Genomic DNA, 16,498 nt, shown 5'->3' on the forward strand with positions numbered 1-16,498 from the left:
TTGGGAGTGATGTGATGTCTCCTAGCCTTGGGAATGAAAAGAAGCTGTTTCTTTGCCAACTCAGCGGCTCAGGTAGACCAGGCAGAAGGTGGAATGTAGGTTACCATGGCAACTGGATCAACGGGTTGCCCCAGCTGGTGAGCCCTTGGGGCTGAGGTTCTACTGCTGGGAGAGAGAAGGGCGGGGCATGGGGCAATGTTTGAGGTACCAGATGCACTGGGAGGACCTGGAAGAGTACCAGGTGGGTAATCAGGACAGAGGTTCTGGGCAGAGGTGGGAGCTCCCCAAGGCGGGTGGGATGAATAAGGAAACTCGCCTGAAGCTCTAGACGTCACCAGGTAGGATAGTGGTGGCCCTTGCCTTTGCTAAGCCTGAATCCATGTGGCCCAGACCAGTCCCTGAGGCAGCCACCTTCCCCCATCTGTCTCCTGCCGCAGAGCCCAGGGTTTTAGTCTTGTCTCAGGTCCCCTCTCAGGTCTGTGCCAGCACCCTCCTTCCCAGGGCCATCAGAGACTGGGGAGAAGGAAGGGCACCATTTCCTCCTCTGCTGCCACCGCAGGTGTCCTTGACCGAGGGCTGGGGTTCCTCCACTGCCCCTGCTGTGCAGCAAGAGAATGGTTCCTCCATTGCCCCACTCCCCAGGGGGCCAGGGCAGGGCTGGATTGAGTGGACAGGTCACCTCTCTGTGATTTGTTGCAGGCCCTGACCTTCCTGACCAGAAATGAAATCCTGTGGTGAGTCGAGGGCCCCGCACGGCCCTTCCATCTCTCTGCTCCCGCCCCCTGAGCTCAGTTCTCACCCTGGAGCAGCTTCATGCTGGTCCCTGCTCAGAGACACACAGCCCTGGAGATGAGGCCGGGACAGGGCAGGCAGGGAGGGACCCAACTGCAGTGGAATGAAGCACCAGGCCTTAGGCTGCTCTCCCTTCCCTGGGATCCGCGGCGGGGCTTCCTCGTAGGGCCACAGAGCTGGACCGAGCCTCCTCGCTGCAACGAGGAAAACGAGGGCAGGACTTAGGAACTCGGGTCTGAAGCCCACTGTGGCTGCTCACTGGCTGGGAAACTTGGATGCGCCACTGAGGCTCAGCCCTCCCGAGCCCCTCCCCGGTGTGCCTGCCTGTGCCAGACCTTAGGGATGCACCGGTGAGGTGTGCTCTCCTGGTCCCAGCGTGACACAGGCCCTGTCCCTGGGGGAAGACTCCTGCCAAAGACAACCCCACAAGTGGGGACAGAATGGAGGTGCCACGAATGCCATCCTAGTGGAGTAGTGGAGAGAGTGAAGAGCATGCGAGATGTGCGCGCGCTCGGCCCAAGCCAGGTGCTCAAAAAAAAAACCTGTGCGATGAATAAATGAGCTCACCGAGACACTTTGGAGGGAGACAGGGTTGGAGTGAGTTGACTGTTGAGACCCTTCGGGCTGGGCCCGTCCTGTCTTCTCATGGCTCTGCTCGGACTCACCTTCCCCGGGCACCGCGTCCCACCTGTGAGCCACGTTCCCACTCAAGGTCTCAGGTCAGGAGATAACTTTGCCACAGGCACGAGACTCTCCAGACATAAGTAGGGACGAGGGATGGCCAGGGCACAGAGAGCTACAGAAACCAGGGACAGTCACCAGATTATATTATTTCCCTTTAAAAAATAATATTCACTCACTTTTTTAAATATAGAAAAATATGACAAAACTCCAAATGACCCATATCCTGTTACCCCATTGCTATTTTTAAAAAGTAACACATGAAAAAAAATAAAATTAAATCTAAAAAAGTAGTATGTGAGCATGGGTAGAAAATTCAAATAGTGTAAAAGTTCTAAAGAAAAAGCCAGCGTCTCCAGTCTCTCCTCCCCGTCCTTCTCCCTGAAGGCAGCCTCTGTTCACTGTCAGTTTATCATGGAGCCTTCCAGAACAACTGCCCATGCACAGACCTGCGTGTGTATCCGTCTGCAGTTGTACCCCATCCACACTGTAGCATTTATCCCATTCACACTGTTCTGCATCTTTTTTTTTTTTTTTTTTGAGTTTTCATGTTGGCCAGTTTTACATGCAGCACGTGGAGAGCTGCCTCAGTCTTTGTTAATGGCCATGAGCTGTTCCCTCGTGTGGACGAACCATAATTCATTTTACCAACTGCCTGTTATGGACACTTAGGTTGTTTATGGCTTTCTCTTTTATAAATAATGCTATATTAAACATTTATGTGCAAAGAACTTATCCAACAGGTGAGAGCAAATCCATGAGAGAAATCCCTAACCATAGACATGCTGGACAAGGGGTAGGTACATTGGGAACTTTGACCGTATTGTCCTTCAAAGGGGTGCACCAGTTTATACTCTCCGTAACAGAGTAGGGCCACGCCTGCTCCCTTTCCCAGCCCAGGGGCCTCAAATGATATTCTTCAGGTCCCGGGGCTCCCCATATATGTCAGGAGTGAGCATGGGGGGGGGGTGGTCAGAGAAGAGAGGGAGGATGGGAGGGGCTCAGGCTCTCTGTCTTGAGCACAGCCCACCATTGTCATTTGTTTCTCTGTTGGATCTCTGAGAAAGATTTCCTTGGAAGCAAGCCAGGCTCAGGGACACCTTCCTTCTGAACTGCCCACCTAGGCCCTGAGATGGCCTCTGTCCAGAGGCTGTTTCCACCCTGGTCGAAGTCATCCTTCCCCTGAGAAGAGCACAGATCGATCTGGGTTTCACTGGGGAGGCAGGTCTTGCTGGGCGCCACCAGGGAAGGCTCCACTCCCCTGCAACCTTCTCTAACAGGTTCCTCTCAAAGCTCTTTCTGGCTCACCCCTTCTTCTGACGGCTCCACTCCTGAGCACAAGGGGCCCATGCCTGCCCCTGGGGAGCTCCTGCCCAGGGGCTTCTACCCTTTGGGGACCTGAATAACAGCAGGGGGTCAGTGCTGGGGGGGGGCATGGAGAGGGAGGCAGAGTGGAGGGTGAAGGGCCCGACTCCTACTCTGCTGTTGTTTCTCTATATTGGGCACCTTCCAATGAGACAGAGAAAGACAAGCACTGCAGGGGATGGGGGACTCCAAGCTGTGGGGGTGGTGCCAGAGAGAGCTCTCTGTGGCTTCAAACCAAGGTGAGTCTCCAGACCCAGGAGACCACACCCTGGTGGGCAGCTGAGGATGTGGCACAGCTGGCAAGAGCTTTGAGGAGTGGAAGAGGACCAGCAAAGGCTGGAGATGCTAAACTGTCCCGGATCAAAATGGGAAAGACACTTTGGCTAGGCCAGTGCAGTTGAATCAGGAGGACACAGGTGTGGCCAGGCACAGTGGCTCACGCCTGTAATCCTAGCACTCTGGGAGGCCGAGGCTGGAGGATTGCTTCAGCTCAGGAGTTCAAGACCAGCCTGAGCAAGAGCGAGACCCCGTCTCTACTAAAAATAGAAAGAAATTATATGGACAACTAAAAATATATATAGAAAAAATTAGCCAGGCTTGGTGGTGCATGCCTGTAGTCCCAGCTACTCGGGAGGCTGAGGCAGGAGGATCACTTGAGCCCTGGTTGTTCGAGGTTGTTGTGAGCTATGATGACACTACTGCACTCTGCCCAGGTGACGGAGCAAGACTGTCTCAAAAAAAGAAAAAAAGAGGACACAGGTGAAATAAATGCTGACATATCCATCAGCGGGATGCTGCCCTTACAGAGGAGGAGGAGGAGGGGCTTTATGTTTGCTAGGGAGCCATCTCCAAGGTATATTATTAAGTTATGAAGCAAAGTGCAGGGGGCGTCCAGTTAACATGGAGATCAGAGTATCTTCCTTTATCTCTGTTTCCTCTACTAAAAAGAGAGTAAAGGAATTAAAAAAAAAAAAAGAAGAAGAAAGAAACTCATAAGGACAAAAAGAACACAAGCAATGACAGCAGATGAGAGAGGTCAAGAAAAATTTCAAAAGCGCAAAACACATAGAGCCATGATCCAGACTTAGCTGGGCAGGAAGCTGAAAGAAAATTGCCTGCAGAGGTTGGATGCTGGAGTCAAGAATCCAGGAAGGCTCAGGAACCTCTGAATGCAGGATGCAGGGTCAGCGAAAACAGAAAGTGAGGTTGAAAGTCTTACGGGATTCCTTCTCTCTCCCTGCAAGCCACTCAGCACCCCCGCCCCACCCCACCCCAGCGGGAGACAGGGGCCAACCATCTGGAGAGGGCTGGGGCCAGACAGGCCACTGACTCAGGGCCACCAGCCACAGTGAAGAGCAGGATGAGCTCTGGTCAGCATTCTAGAGCCTCCCTGTAAGCGTGAATCCCAAGTATGAAAGCCAAGGGACACCAGGTATTTGAGGAAAGAATAAAAAACATCCTATGTACACTAAGTCACGTCACCATGATATTTCAGAATGCCAGCCATAATGAGAAGGTCTCAAAAGCTTCCACAGAGAAAAAAACAGACTATATACAGAGAATCAGAAATCAGAACAGCTATGGACTTACGTTGCAAAATGGTGGCTAAATACCTTCAAAATTTAAGGAAAAAAAATCAAATCTAGAATTAATTTGCTAAACTATTAATCAAGAGTGAAGGTAGAATAACAATATTTTTTTTTAACATGTAAATTCAAAAGAATTATCTCTTAGGGACCTTCTCTTAGGAAGCTTTTAGAGAATGTGCTCCATTAGATCTAGTAAGTAAGCCAAGAAAAAAAGACGACACAGAATCCGGGAAACAAAGGATTACAACAAAGAGGAAGGCATGTCAGTGAAGGGAAGTCCAAGGATGACAATTGTGCCGCAGCCTGGAAAGCAATCGGTCCAGTCTGGAATTAAGGAATCAGGGGTTCCCGGAGTGATACCTTCAAGAAAATAAAATCAACCTATAGCTCATGTGATGTATATATCGTATTGAGAGGAACTTTACAGCTCTGCAGAAAGTTTGGGGATGAAATAATGATAGATGTGCTGAAATCTAAGCAAAAGCCAAAAGCAAAACAAACAAAAAACCAAACCAAAGAACGAATTGATGATTAACTCTGGGACAAACAAAAAGCCTTGCAAGAAAGAAAATGTAATCATGTCGCACTGGGGAGCTCAGCTGCGAGCTATGTTTGAATAATACATATATAATACTGATAATATAAACACTGAATATTGATTTAGGCAAATTGTTTGATATTGGGAAGTGGGGGGAAGGAAAAGAAACAAGTCCTCTTCTTTTATACTAGGAGATCACAAGATAATTCTATTTAAAAACCGACAACAAACAGGAGTATCAGCACAGTATTTAGAAACACTATATAAATATTAAGTAAAAACCAAGAGAAATAGCAAAATGTTTGTAAAATGCTGCCTCAGAGAAGAGGGGTAGAGAAGTTTTGTGTGGGGTGTTGGGTATTAGTAATTTTAATTGTAAGCCTTATAATACTGTTTGCACTTTAACCTATTTAACTGCACTGGTTTGGTAAAATAGACTGGTATAAACAGGATGCTACTGTTCTTGTAAAATGAAGGGATATTCACCCATACACACACCGAGGGAGAATACACACGCCCCGGGGGGGATGCACACTCGAACTAATCGGTTAGCTCCTTGGAGGGCCCCTGGGAGCTGAGTGCGTTAGGGTGGGTGTGGGTGTGCTGTCCGTAAAGTGGACGGGCAGCTCTGACGTGGGTGCCCAGCTGTGCTGGCAGTGGCCCAGGGAGCAGATGGCATGTGATGCTCAGGGAGAAAGTGGCCATCGTGGGCTGCCCCAAGGCCAAGTTGGGCCAGACCAAGCCCTGGTCACTTTGGAACGATTTTCCTCTGTGGCCTCTGACAATGTGTTGTGATTTTCCTGAGTGTGACAGAGAAATGTGGCTTGGGTGACAGTATAGTTGGATGGACTTAGTGAGTTGAAAAAAGTATCCAAGAGACTGATAGACAGAAGTCACCTTTGTGGGAAGGCTGGCTCTGTCTGACAGTGTCCCACCTTCTTATCTGTGATTTGAGTAAGGACATGAAGGCCTGGTCACCAGATCTGCAGATGACACCTCCCAGGAAAGGCAGCCCACATGTGACAGACTCTGATCTTGGAGCCAGCCCCTTCCCAGTCCAGGGCCTCGGCTTGGCCCTCCAAGAAGAGGACTGTCCACCCTCAGTCTCCAGCCTGTGGGACTTTGCTTTCACATGTTTTTGGTCTCTGAAAGAGCAGGGTCCCTTGTGGCCTCAGCTGCAGGGCAGCCCTCTCTGACTTCTGGTTGAAGCGGCTGTCGCAGAAGCCCCTCAGGCCCTTCCAGCAGTGGCTGCAGACCCAGAGGGCACATGTGGCTTCCTGGGCAGGGCACAGCCTGACTTCAGTCCGGACCTCTCGGTCTGAGCTCTGGACTACTCAGCGTCGCCAGGCATCGCTCCTGACACCTTCCTGGGCGGGCCCTGGCTTGGGAGCCTGTGGCTTTGCTCCTGGCCCCTGCGCAGGGTGACCCAGCCACAGGGCTGCTCTTTCTCCTTAGCATCCCCGGACACTCCCAGCACTTTCTAGACTCCATGGCCCTGTCCTGGATGTTAGCTCCTGGGTCCTCCCAGAGAACCTTGATGTCAGCAGGTGGAGTGGTTACAGGTTTATTTTCTGGAAGCCAAAGGCCTGGGTTTGGGGCTTAGCTCTGCCCTTTAGTGGCCGTGTGACGATGGATGAGTTTCTTACCCCCACCACGCCTGTTTCCCTGCTTGTAAAACGGTGGGACATGAGAGTGGCAGATCTTAATCTCACAAAGTTGCCATAAGCACGATCAGAGAATGAAATCTGTGTCATTGTTACAGCAACGCCTGGCGCCTGGGTCAGTGGGAGCTGTTGTTACCGTGTTGCTGTTATCCCCTTTTTGCAAGTGAGGAAACTGGCTCGGAGAAATGATTTCTTCAGGGTCACACAGATTGCAAGTAGCAGATCAGGAAACCAAAAGCCACATTTTCAGGCTAAAGAAGGGCCATTTATAAAACATCTGCCGGCTGTACCATAGTGGAGGCAAAGGCCAGAGAGCTGAGCCCACGCTGCGACTAGAGGAGTGAGACTGGGTCTTGGACTCGAGCTGTGTTCTTAATCTTGCCAGTGCAGAAGAAACACTGAGAAGCTTGTAGAACCTATAGATAGCTGTGCCCTGGCCTTAAATGACAATCTGGGGGTGGTGGGGGACGCAGATCCTTTCACAAACTCTCTGCATGATTCTAACGTGGGACCCACTAAACTGGAGGGTCTCAGAGGCAAGGGACAAACAGGATGCCAGAGAGAGGTATGCAAACCTAGAGTCACAGGGTGCCTAAACTGGAGGAAGCTGGGGTATCACTGAGACTTTCATTGTACAGAGGGGAAACTGAGGCCCAAGAGGGGACTTGATGGGTCCAAGGTCCCGTGGAGAATTATCAGCCTGGTGTCTCTTCCTCTGTCTTGGGCCTCCAGCCCGCAGAGGGCTCCTCCCTCCTCTCTGGGCTAAGCGTGGAAGGAGCCACAGGCCCGGCTGCTTGATTTCTGGCAGGCTGAATGTGTGAGTTTTTCAAATGGCTTTGACTTTTGAGTCCATTAGTGATTAATTCAGAGCTCCATTTGGAGCCGGCTGATCCATATTTGGAGGAGGAGAACATTTTGTGGCAGCCAAGATACAGCCAGGATTCATCCGCGGGCAGCCTGCCCACTCGGCGGCCTGAGAAGGCAAAGTCTGAAGTCCGGGCAGGGCCCACCTCCAGCACCCCCAGAGGGCTCCCCAGGGGCCAGGGCTGAGGGGCTCTCACCTGGGGAAGGGCGGACCTGTTAGGGGTGGGCAGCACAGCCTGAGGAACTGATTTAGGGTTCAGCCCTCCACTTTGTCTCTTCCCAGCTGAATGACTGTGGGCAACTCTCTGAGCCTCAGTTTACCCATCTGTAGAGACGATTGCACCTGTCTTGCGGGGAGCGTTGGGAAGATTCAAGGGGTTGATGTGTGTGAGTGCACCCAGTGCACAAAGCTTGGTCAGGAAAAGGGGGTGGCACGGGCAGGGGGTCCCGTCTCTTTCCCTCAGCAGTCCCCAGCGTCTCCCTTCTCTGGGCCCCTGGGGAAAGAGCTCTGGTCTGTACCTCTGGCGTTACTCACACTGTGGCCTCAGGCAAGTTGTTTTACCTCCCTAATCTTCGGTTTCCTCATCTGTAAAAGAGATCATGGTCCCTCCCTTGCATGATTGTCATGACAAATGACAAATGTCCGTTAGAGTTGGCAGCATGCAGCAGGCACTCCCAAGGCGCCCCATGGCGGGGGACATCGGGAGCAGTGGCCCTGGGCACAGGCCATAAGGGTGCGCTGCCTTAGGGAATTTTTAAAAATTAATAAAACTTAGTTTTTGTTGAAAACCGGTCTTACTGAAAGTTGATCTCTTTTTATTATCACCTTGCACCAGAAATTCTAACGGTAATAATGAAAAAAATGCCCCTTTTGCCTGGGGCCGGCCACTCCCACTGCCCCTGCCCCTTGTGGGCAACTGGAACTTCAGCAGTGATGGCTCCCCTTCCTCCCTGCTGATTTGGGCGCCCACCCACCCAGTACCTCCTGGAGAACGTCTCTCCCACCCGTCCCGCACCCTGCTTCCTGCTCCCTCCACACGTGAGCTGTCTCTAGTGACAATTTGGGCCCTTAAAGGCGGACAGAGTTGAGGTGCTCTGCCCGCATATCCATGCACCCTGCCAGCTCCCGTCTGCCAGGCCCCCTGAGCAGTTGGCACGACACCCTTGGAAGGGATCGTCTCCCCATCAGACAGAGTCAGGATTTGAACCTGGGTCTGTCTGCTCGGGGAGGCCCAACAGCTTGCCTGGGTCACACAGCCAGAGGTAGAGAAATAGGATCGCCGTGGGTCTGGCAGAGTGACCTGTCAGCATCCCAGTAGGAGATGGGTGGCAGGGTCGAGTTTACAGTGAAGGAACTAACAGAGGGAAACATCTAGAAACATCTAGGAGCCAGCCATTTCCGCCCCTAGGCCTGAGGCACCCGTTGAGAGCTGAGCTGTGGCCACTCGGCCATGGCCGGAGGAACACAGACACTGCAGTCGCGCACGGCTGGGAGGAAGGGGAGGACAAATCCCGCCTCGCTCTCTCATGCCTCCAACCTCCTGCTGGGACTTTCCTTGGGCCAAAGCCACCTGCGAGGTAGAGCTCAGCCTCCCAGGGCACGGAGCAGGGTCTGGGCAGGGTGGGTGGTGGGCAGACAGGACCCCAGCTTGCTGTCCGCTCCCCTGCGGCTGAGATCTAATCAGTGAGCCATGCAAGGGTGAGTGGCTGCGTGGGGCACTGGGCCTCCACTTACCCTCATCAGGGCCCTGGGAGAGCCGACTTCTCTACCTCTGAATCTCCACCCGCAAAATCACCCCTCAGGTTCTCCACTTGGTCACGTGTCCCAAAATTCCACCAATGAGAGGTTCATCTGAGTGAACAAACCACATGCTGTGGAATGTCCATGGGGGTGTCAGTCACGCTTGCGAATGCGAATTAGGTCCATCAGTGTGCTGGCCGCCCAGCGCCCGCCTGGCTGAGGTTGATGGGTGAGAAGAGAGGGCTAGGAAAGGGGCAAGGAGGGAGCGGTCATTGTGCAGCATGAAGGGGACCACAGAGGGAGGCGAGAGCAGCCTGAGCCAGGTTAGTGGGCTCCCAGCATCACTGCCTAGGTCTGGGTCCTGCACAGCAGGAGGGCACAGGGACCCTAGAGTATGGGAGAGGAGCACAGACCGAGGTGGGAGACCCGGGGGTCTCCTCCGAGGTTCTACAATACAAGCACTGACGTGCCAGACACCATGCTGACATCATACACCTCCCCTCATTTAATCCTCACGAGTGCATGTGTGGGATTTATTACCCCACTGCACAGACAGGGAGACTGAGGCTTGGATGGATTCAGAACCTTGTTCAAGGTCTCAGATCTATTAAGGTGGCAGAGTCAGGATTTGCACTCTAGAGACGGTGCTTTTTTAACCAGCCTGTGGGCACCCCCCACCCCTCACCCACCACATGCACACACCGCCCCCCAGCACTCAGTCTCCTTCACGCTGAACTACCACCCTGCGAGAGAGGCACATCATTCTCCTCCTTTATCCAGAGGATGAAACTAAGGCTCAGAAGCGTCACACGAGTGGCCCAAGGTCACACAGCCCTGCCGTGGCCGCACGGGATCTAGCCTCCAGGCCTCCAGAGCCCATGCACTCTCCTCTCCCCTGGCTGCCTTGGTTGCTGGTCCTGCAGTTCCAAGGGCCCACTGCTGGGCAGGGACCTGTGTCCAGGACAGGGTGGGAGGGACAGCTTGGGGCAGAGCTCCCTCCTGCCCTCTTCCTCTCCAGGGTCACACAACCATTTCTCCCTCTGCCTGTTACATACAAGCAAAATCCCCTGGACTGGAGTGGGGGCCTACAGACAGAGACATCGATGACAGGGACGATTAGGAAGACCGCTCAGTGCACAATCTGCAGGAACCAGCTTGCTGCCAGGGGGCCCAGCGGGGCTGTGTGGTTTGCTGGCTGCAGGCAGCTGGGTTCTAATCCGGGCTCGCCCAGGCCCGCCAGTGACCTCTTTTCTCTGGGCTGAGGGTGGAGCTGGGCAGATGGCCAGAGGTGGGGACCCTGGCTTCCCCGAGGCCCTGCTGGTTTCTCCATCTGTAGCTGAGGGACTGGACTGAGCGATGACAGAGACCTGTCCAGCTCTGACATTCTATAACTAACACTTATAGAGTGTGTTCCAGGAGATCCCCCATGGTGTGCCAGGCACACTGGAGGGCCCCGGGGATGTTTCTAGAAGGGTGGAAAGATTTATCACTGCCTTTTCTGTGTCAGTCACTCTTGAGCCCCTTCCCCATAGAGACCCCCGCCCCCCGCAGGAGAGGGCTTGCCGGCCTCCTTTCCCAGCCCATGTGGCCACCGTGTCCCTCTCTCCTCAGCATCCACGACACCTTCCTGAAGCTCTGCCCTCCCGGGAAGTACTACAAGGAGGCGACGCTGACCATGGACCAGGTCAGCTCCCTGCCAGCCCTGCGGGTGAGTCCAGGTGGCGGGTGGGGGGTGAAGGCCACATGCCGGCTGTGGAGGGGCTCTGGGTGGTCAGCCTCAGCCTCACCTGGGCGGCTCCTAAACCTCAGGGCAGGACCTGGCTCCCCAGCGCTTCCCGGCTCTGGCCTCCCTCCCGCCTCGCACCAGGCAGGAGGTACCAGCTGGAGGCTCTGGGCCACCCTGCTGCTCGCTAGGCCTGAGATTCTTTGGAGCTTCGGCTTGTGGCGGTCGTGGTCCCGAGGCTGTCAGACCCTCACCCCAGTGGCCTTCGCACCAGCCGCTTCCCTCTGCTTGGTCCCCTCTGCTTGTCCCCAAAAGCTCCACACTTGTCCTCGAGCCCACGTCAGAAGAAAGAGAACAAGTAGTTTAAGAAGGAAAGAGAAGTTTTATTACTTTGCTGGCAAAGGAGGAAGATGGAGACTCCTGTCTGAAATGCCATTGTCCCGACAATAAGCAGAAATACAGAGCTTTCAAAGGGAGGGCACTCGGCTTCAGGCCGTTGCTGTTCAACTGCCTTTGATGATTCTGATGTCCCATCTCCACTGAGGACACTCTCCTGACCTCCACCCCGGACCTCCCATTACCACGTCCAGGCTGGGCCAGCTTCATAGCACAAATAACAAAAGACTTACCCTGCCCCCCCCCCAACCCCAGGCCTGAGACAGGGATGCAGGTTTTTGTTCTCAAAAAGGAGTTCAGGATGTTTTGAAGAGACAGAAAATAGTTTTGCCATTTTGTTTTCAGGCCATTCCCTCTGTTACACATGCCCCACTGTCAGTATTTCCCTTCCACGTCTATGGGAGGACGGGTGACTGGCCTGTCACATGCTCTCTGTTGTGCCCCAAACTGGGCCAGTGGGAAGGCTGGGATCCCCCTGCAGGACATTGGGCCTTGCGGAAGCCAGGGTGCCACCTCAGCCACCGGCCCAGCCCTTCAGCCCTTCTCTTGTGCTCAGGTGTCCTCAGTGGACAGGGGCTTTTCTGGAGGGACCGGGACTGAAGCCCAGGTCTGTCCTGCCCACCTGCCCACTCCCATCTCCAGGTGTGACTGCAGGAAATAAGGGCACTTTATTTTTGCTCTTGCCATCCTCTCTCTCCTCATCTCTCCCTCAATTTAGCCAGCCCTCCCTGACCTGGAGTTTCCTGTTACACAGAGGGCTAAGTCACACATACACACACACACTACCCTTGCTATGGGTGAGTCCTTGTGTAACACACTTGCCTGGGTCTCAGTTTCCTCACCTGTAAAATGGGTATGGTCAGGGGCTGGAGGAGGCTGGGAATTCCCACACACTCTTGTGGATGCTGGCACTCTAATGGGCAGCGCTTGCAAGAGCTGTCAGTGTGCCCCCAGCTCCCAAATCCTTTGAGCCTTGTCCCTGCTGTGCAAAGGCCCTGCCCTTCCCCCAGAGCAGCCTAGAAGAGCCCAAAGGCACACAATAAAAAGACTGCAAAATCACTCCTGAGATTTTAATTAAAATTTGTGCATCACATATAATAGAAAGGCAATGTCGGGTTAACAAATCATGGCCATGTCAGGCTACCCTATTTTTCATTTGGATCTCTGCAGAATCATGATTTGAGTTTATTGTTGTGCAACGAAAGCCTGTCTTCATTTCTGTCTAGAACAAGGTGGGCTCTGAGAGCCATGGGCGCTGCCTGGAAGGGGCCTGGGGATCACCAGGAGGAGGGGGCTGGCTCCTGAGGAAAAAGAAGGGAAGCACTGGCCTAGGATGAGGGGACCCAGAGGTGTGAGCTTTCATCCTCTGCACCCTCCACCCACGCCTCTCTTCTATTTCAGGGGTGGGGTGCCCAGCTGGCGTGAGGGTGAGGTGCAGCAAGGGGTGACAAGATGGGGGAGGAGGCAGGCCATGCACACAGGGCCGGGCTGGGATCCTCCCCAGGGCCTGTTTGTTGGAGAGTGGCTGGGAAGCTAGGTCTTAGGCCACACAACTTTAATTTACTTTTCTTACGTAATCTTTTAAAATGGTCATTATGTTATTCTATCATATATATAAGAGCTGGTTCATTGTAGAAAAACTGGAAAACACAGAAAAGCAAAAATAAGATAAAAATCATCTATTAGCATTACCTCAAGGAATGACTGCCGCAACTATTTTGGCTTATTTCCTTCTAGACTTTTTTCTAGGCAGATACATAAATGTTTATTGGGATGACATGGACTTTTTTGTATGTTTCTTCCCAGCTCCCCCCACCTTTGGTTCTTTTGTTGCTTTTCCAACTTGTCTGCAACAGCCAGAACATCTCAGGAACTGAGGACCCAGTGTCCTTGCCCATGTAGAGAACCAGGCATGGAGAACTGGGCTTGAATTCACTTGCAAGACCCATGATCTTGGGCAAGTCACTTCATAAGAGGAACGACTGGAGAGGGGAGAAACCAATGTCCCCAGCCAGATGACTGAGTGGTGCCAACAGTCTTGGCACCTGTCTTCCTGTAGGTGAAAGTCTGTCCTTTTGTTTTAGGTGGCCCCAGGCACAAGTTCAAGTCCAAGGACAATGGCACAGGTTTCTCAACACTACGAGGAAACACTTTCTAGAGTCAGAGCTGGGCACAGAGGGAATGAGCTCCCCGTCACTGTGGGGTGTTCAGGAGGAGACTGGACTGACACTTCAGTGCCCTCCTCACCCTCTGAGTCTGTGGTTCTGGCCCCAGGGCTTGGTCTTATTCTCTTCTGTGGGTTTTTTTTTTTTTTTTTTTTTTTTTGAGGCGGGACGAGAGATGCCAACTTTCAGTTTTGCCAAGTAAGGACATTTTTTAAAAAATGTCATCCACAATCACTATCATTTCACCTTTAAAAAAATGTTAATTTCAAAAGAAAAATGTAAGAAACATCTAATTGCAGAAGCAAGAATAGTTTTTGCCACGCACATCTCTTTTTGTCCTCATTCTTCTCCCTTTGTCACCTGTTGTCAAGAACTTTGTCACTGACCCATTCCTAGTCCTCATACTAGCTTTCGGGGATTTAGACCTAGGACTAAAGGTTCTTTCTGTGTCTTTCTGATTGTGGACAAAGCAAAAATCTTGCTTCCCAAAATGAGCAAGAAGAGGCTGGCTGGGAGGTGGGGCCTGGGTGTGCCTGTGTCCTCTGCAGCCTCAGGGACACCAGCGGTGTGACTCACATTGCCCAGAACTCTTCTCTGAAATAGGCTTTGAGAACTGGGCCCCAGGGAGCTCCGGGTTACTGATATAACTTGGCTCAGGGGCTTGAGTGGTCTGGGAAGAAAGTTCTGTTTTCTTAACTTGGGTTTCACTTGTGCAAAAAGTGGGCTTGTTAATATCGGGAAGGGTCTGTCCATCAGCAGAGAACAAGGCAAGAGAAGGCTGCAGGTAGCAGAGCGTAGCAGGAAGAGCCTGCTGACAAGAATGCCCCGCTAGGTCGGATTCCCTGCCCCCTTTGCACTCAGAAGTTTCCGGGTTTTTTTGTCTGCCGTATTTGGTGTATTTAAAAGTGAATTAGCTCAATGTTTCTGCTCATGTAAATAATGATCTTGCTTTCTGTAAACACGGATGAGTGTGGCATGGTGTGACTCCGGTTTCTAGGTTCCCAGATCTGTCTTTGTGGCCACAGGGATGGCCAGTGGCAGGGCCTGAGGGCAGAGCTCCTGGTCTCAGGGCAGCTACGGTGGAGGCCCGACACTGGACACTGACGGAGGCCACCTCACTGCTCTGGCTCCTTCCCACCTCCCCCTCCAGGGTTCCTGCAGGCAGATGGCCTTTGCATAGCCCCGCCCCTACTACATTTTGTCCCTTCTGCCAGAGCACAGAGAGATTTGGAAACCCGCCCAGCCCGAGGTATAAGAAGGTATGAGTCAGGTATGGCTCCTAAGGTTTCAGCTCCATCTCAGTTTCTATCTATCCCCAATTTTTCTGAGCTTTTCTGAGTTCTGCTGATAGCTGGTGCCTATCTGCTTAGAAGAGCTTGCAAAGAACTCACTCCCAAGGCTGAAAAGCGAGGAAAAGTCCTATGTTTATTCAGCCTTTCAAGAAATCCTTAAGTAGGAGGGGTAGGAATGGTATTTTTTTAATTTGATTTTTATTTTCCTTAAACATTTTTTTTTTTTTTAGTTTTTAAATTAAAATTATTCATGCATGTCAACAGCTAAGTTGCCCTAGGAGAGTTGCCCCACGTCCCCTTGTCTAAGGAAGCCATTTTCAGCTCTTAGCTGATTCTTTTGGTATTTACCTCCGTATCTCTAAAGAGCACGCTTGTATCAATCATCCCTTCTGGATAGTTCTGCCCTGACTTTCCTCTAGAAAAGATGTTTAGCTCTTTCCCTTCCCCCACGCCCATACTACCTATCACTCCCCATTCCCCTGACCTTCCAATATAGTTATATGATAAATTTGGGTAGATCAATATTCTGTGGTTCACATTACTATGACTGTATATGCTATTCAGGGCTAAGCCATGAAATAAATTGGTTAATTTCCCTTTCTGCACATTTTTGTTTGTTTTTTCCTGGATGTAATCATTGTTTTTGCTTAGTTGTCTATGTATTTATCGTTAAATTGACACCAAACCTCTGCCAATCTTCTGAACCTCCTCCAAAGGCATTCAGAAGTGAGAATTTTTCTATACATTCATTTCATTTTCTTAGCAAAATTTTTCTTGGATCCTTCTGAACCACTCTAATCAGAGCTGGGTCATCCTCCAAGCCTGGTACATGTTACCAACCTGGGATTTCCTTTCTCAATCATCTCAGATTCACCTCTCCCTTGAATCTTGCATTTCCTGTCTTCAGCCCTCTCCATTTATTCCCCTTGTTTTGGTGGAACACATCCTCTAGTAGCTTTCTGATAAAGGGTGCATGGAGGGGCGGTAAATGTTTTGATACCTTACATATCTAAAAATGTCTTTAGTCTCCTATTACAATTGACTGGGAATTCAGATGAAATTGAATATTATTTTTCTTCAGAATTTGGAAAACATCACTCTCTTACATTTTAGCTTTCACCATTGTTATTGAGAAGTTCAAAGCCTTTCTGTTTCCTGATTTTTTGTGTGACTTTTTTCCCCTTTGGAAACATGTAGGCTTTTCTCTTTGATTCCAAAATTCTGAACTTTCCAACAATATGTTTTTGGCATGCAACCTATTCACTGTGTGTGAGGCATGCAAAAGACCCATTGGTCCTCTGTTATACTCTCTCCAGAGGACAACCTTCCCATCTTCTGCAGGGGTCTCACTCTGTCACCTGGGCTAGAGTGCCGTGGCGTCAGCCTAGCTCACAGCAACCTCAAACTCCTGGGCTCAAGCGATCTTCTTCCCTCAGCCTCCTGAGTAGCTGGGACTACAGGCATGTGCCACCATGCCTGGCTAATTTTTTTCTATATAGTTTTAGTTGTCCATCTAATTTCTTTCTTTCTTTTTTTTTTTTTTTTTTTTAGTGGAGACGGGGTCTTGCTCTTGCTCAGGCTGGTCTCGAACTCCTGAGCTCAAACAATCCACCCGCCTCGGCCTCCCAGAATGCTAGGATTACAGGCATGAGCCACTGTGCCCGGCCAAAATGTTCATTCAAACTATC

At 51.5% G+C, this 16,498-nt stretch overlaps 1 protein-coding gene across 1 annotated transcript in view; it reads left to right on the forward strand.

The window, feature by feature from the left end:
* The first annotated feature begins 139 nt into the window (after positions 1-139).
* CIB4 (calcium and integrin binding family member 4) overlaps positions 140-16,498 on the forward strand; it is a 47,652-nt gene continuing 31,293 nt past the window's right edge. Inside the window, exons 1-3 of the mRNA XM_069495019.1 lie at positions 140-241; positions 700-734; positions 10,846-10,942. Of these exons, the coding sequence (XP_069351120.1) occupies positions 188-241; positions 700-734; positions 10,846-10,942 (186 nt within the window). The 5' untranslated portion in view covers positions 140-187. The remainder of the gene's footprint in view (positions 242-699; positions 735-10,845; positions 10,943-16,498) is intronic.

The sequence above is a fragment of the Eulemur rufifrons genome, chromosome 19 (assembly GCF_041146395.1).
Source record: "Eulemur rufifrons isolate Redbay chromosome 19, OSU_ERuf_1, whole genome shotgun sequence".
Taxonomy (NCBI): Eukaryota; Metazoa; Chordata; class Mammalia; order Primates; family Lemuridae; genus Eulemur; species Eulemur rufifrons.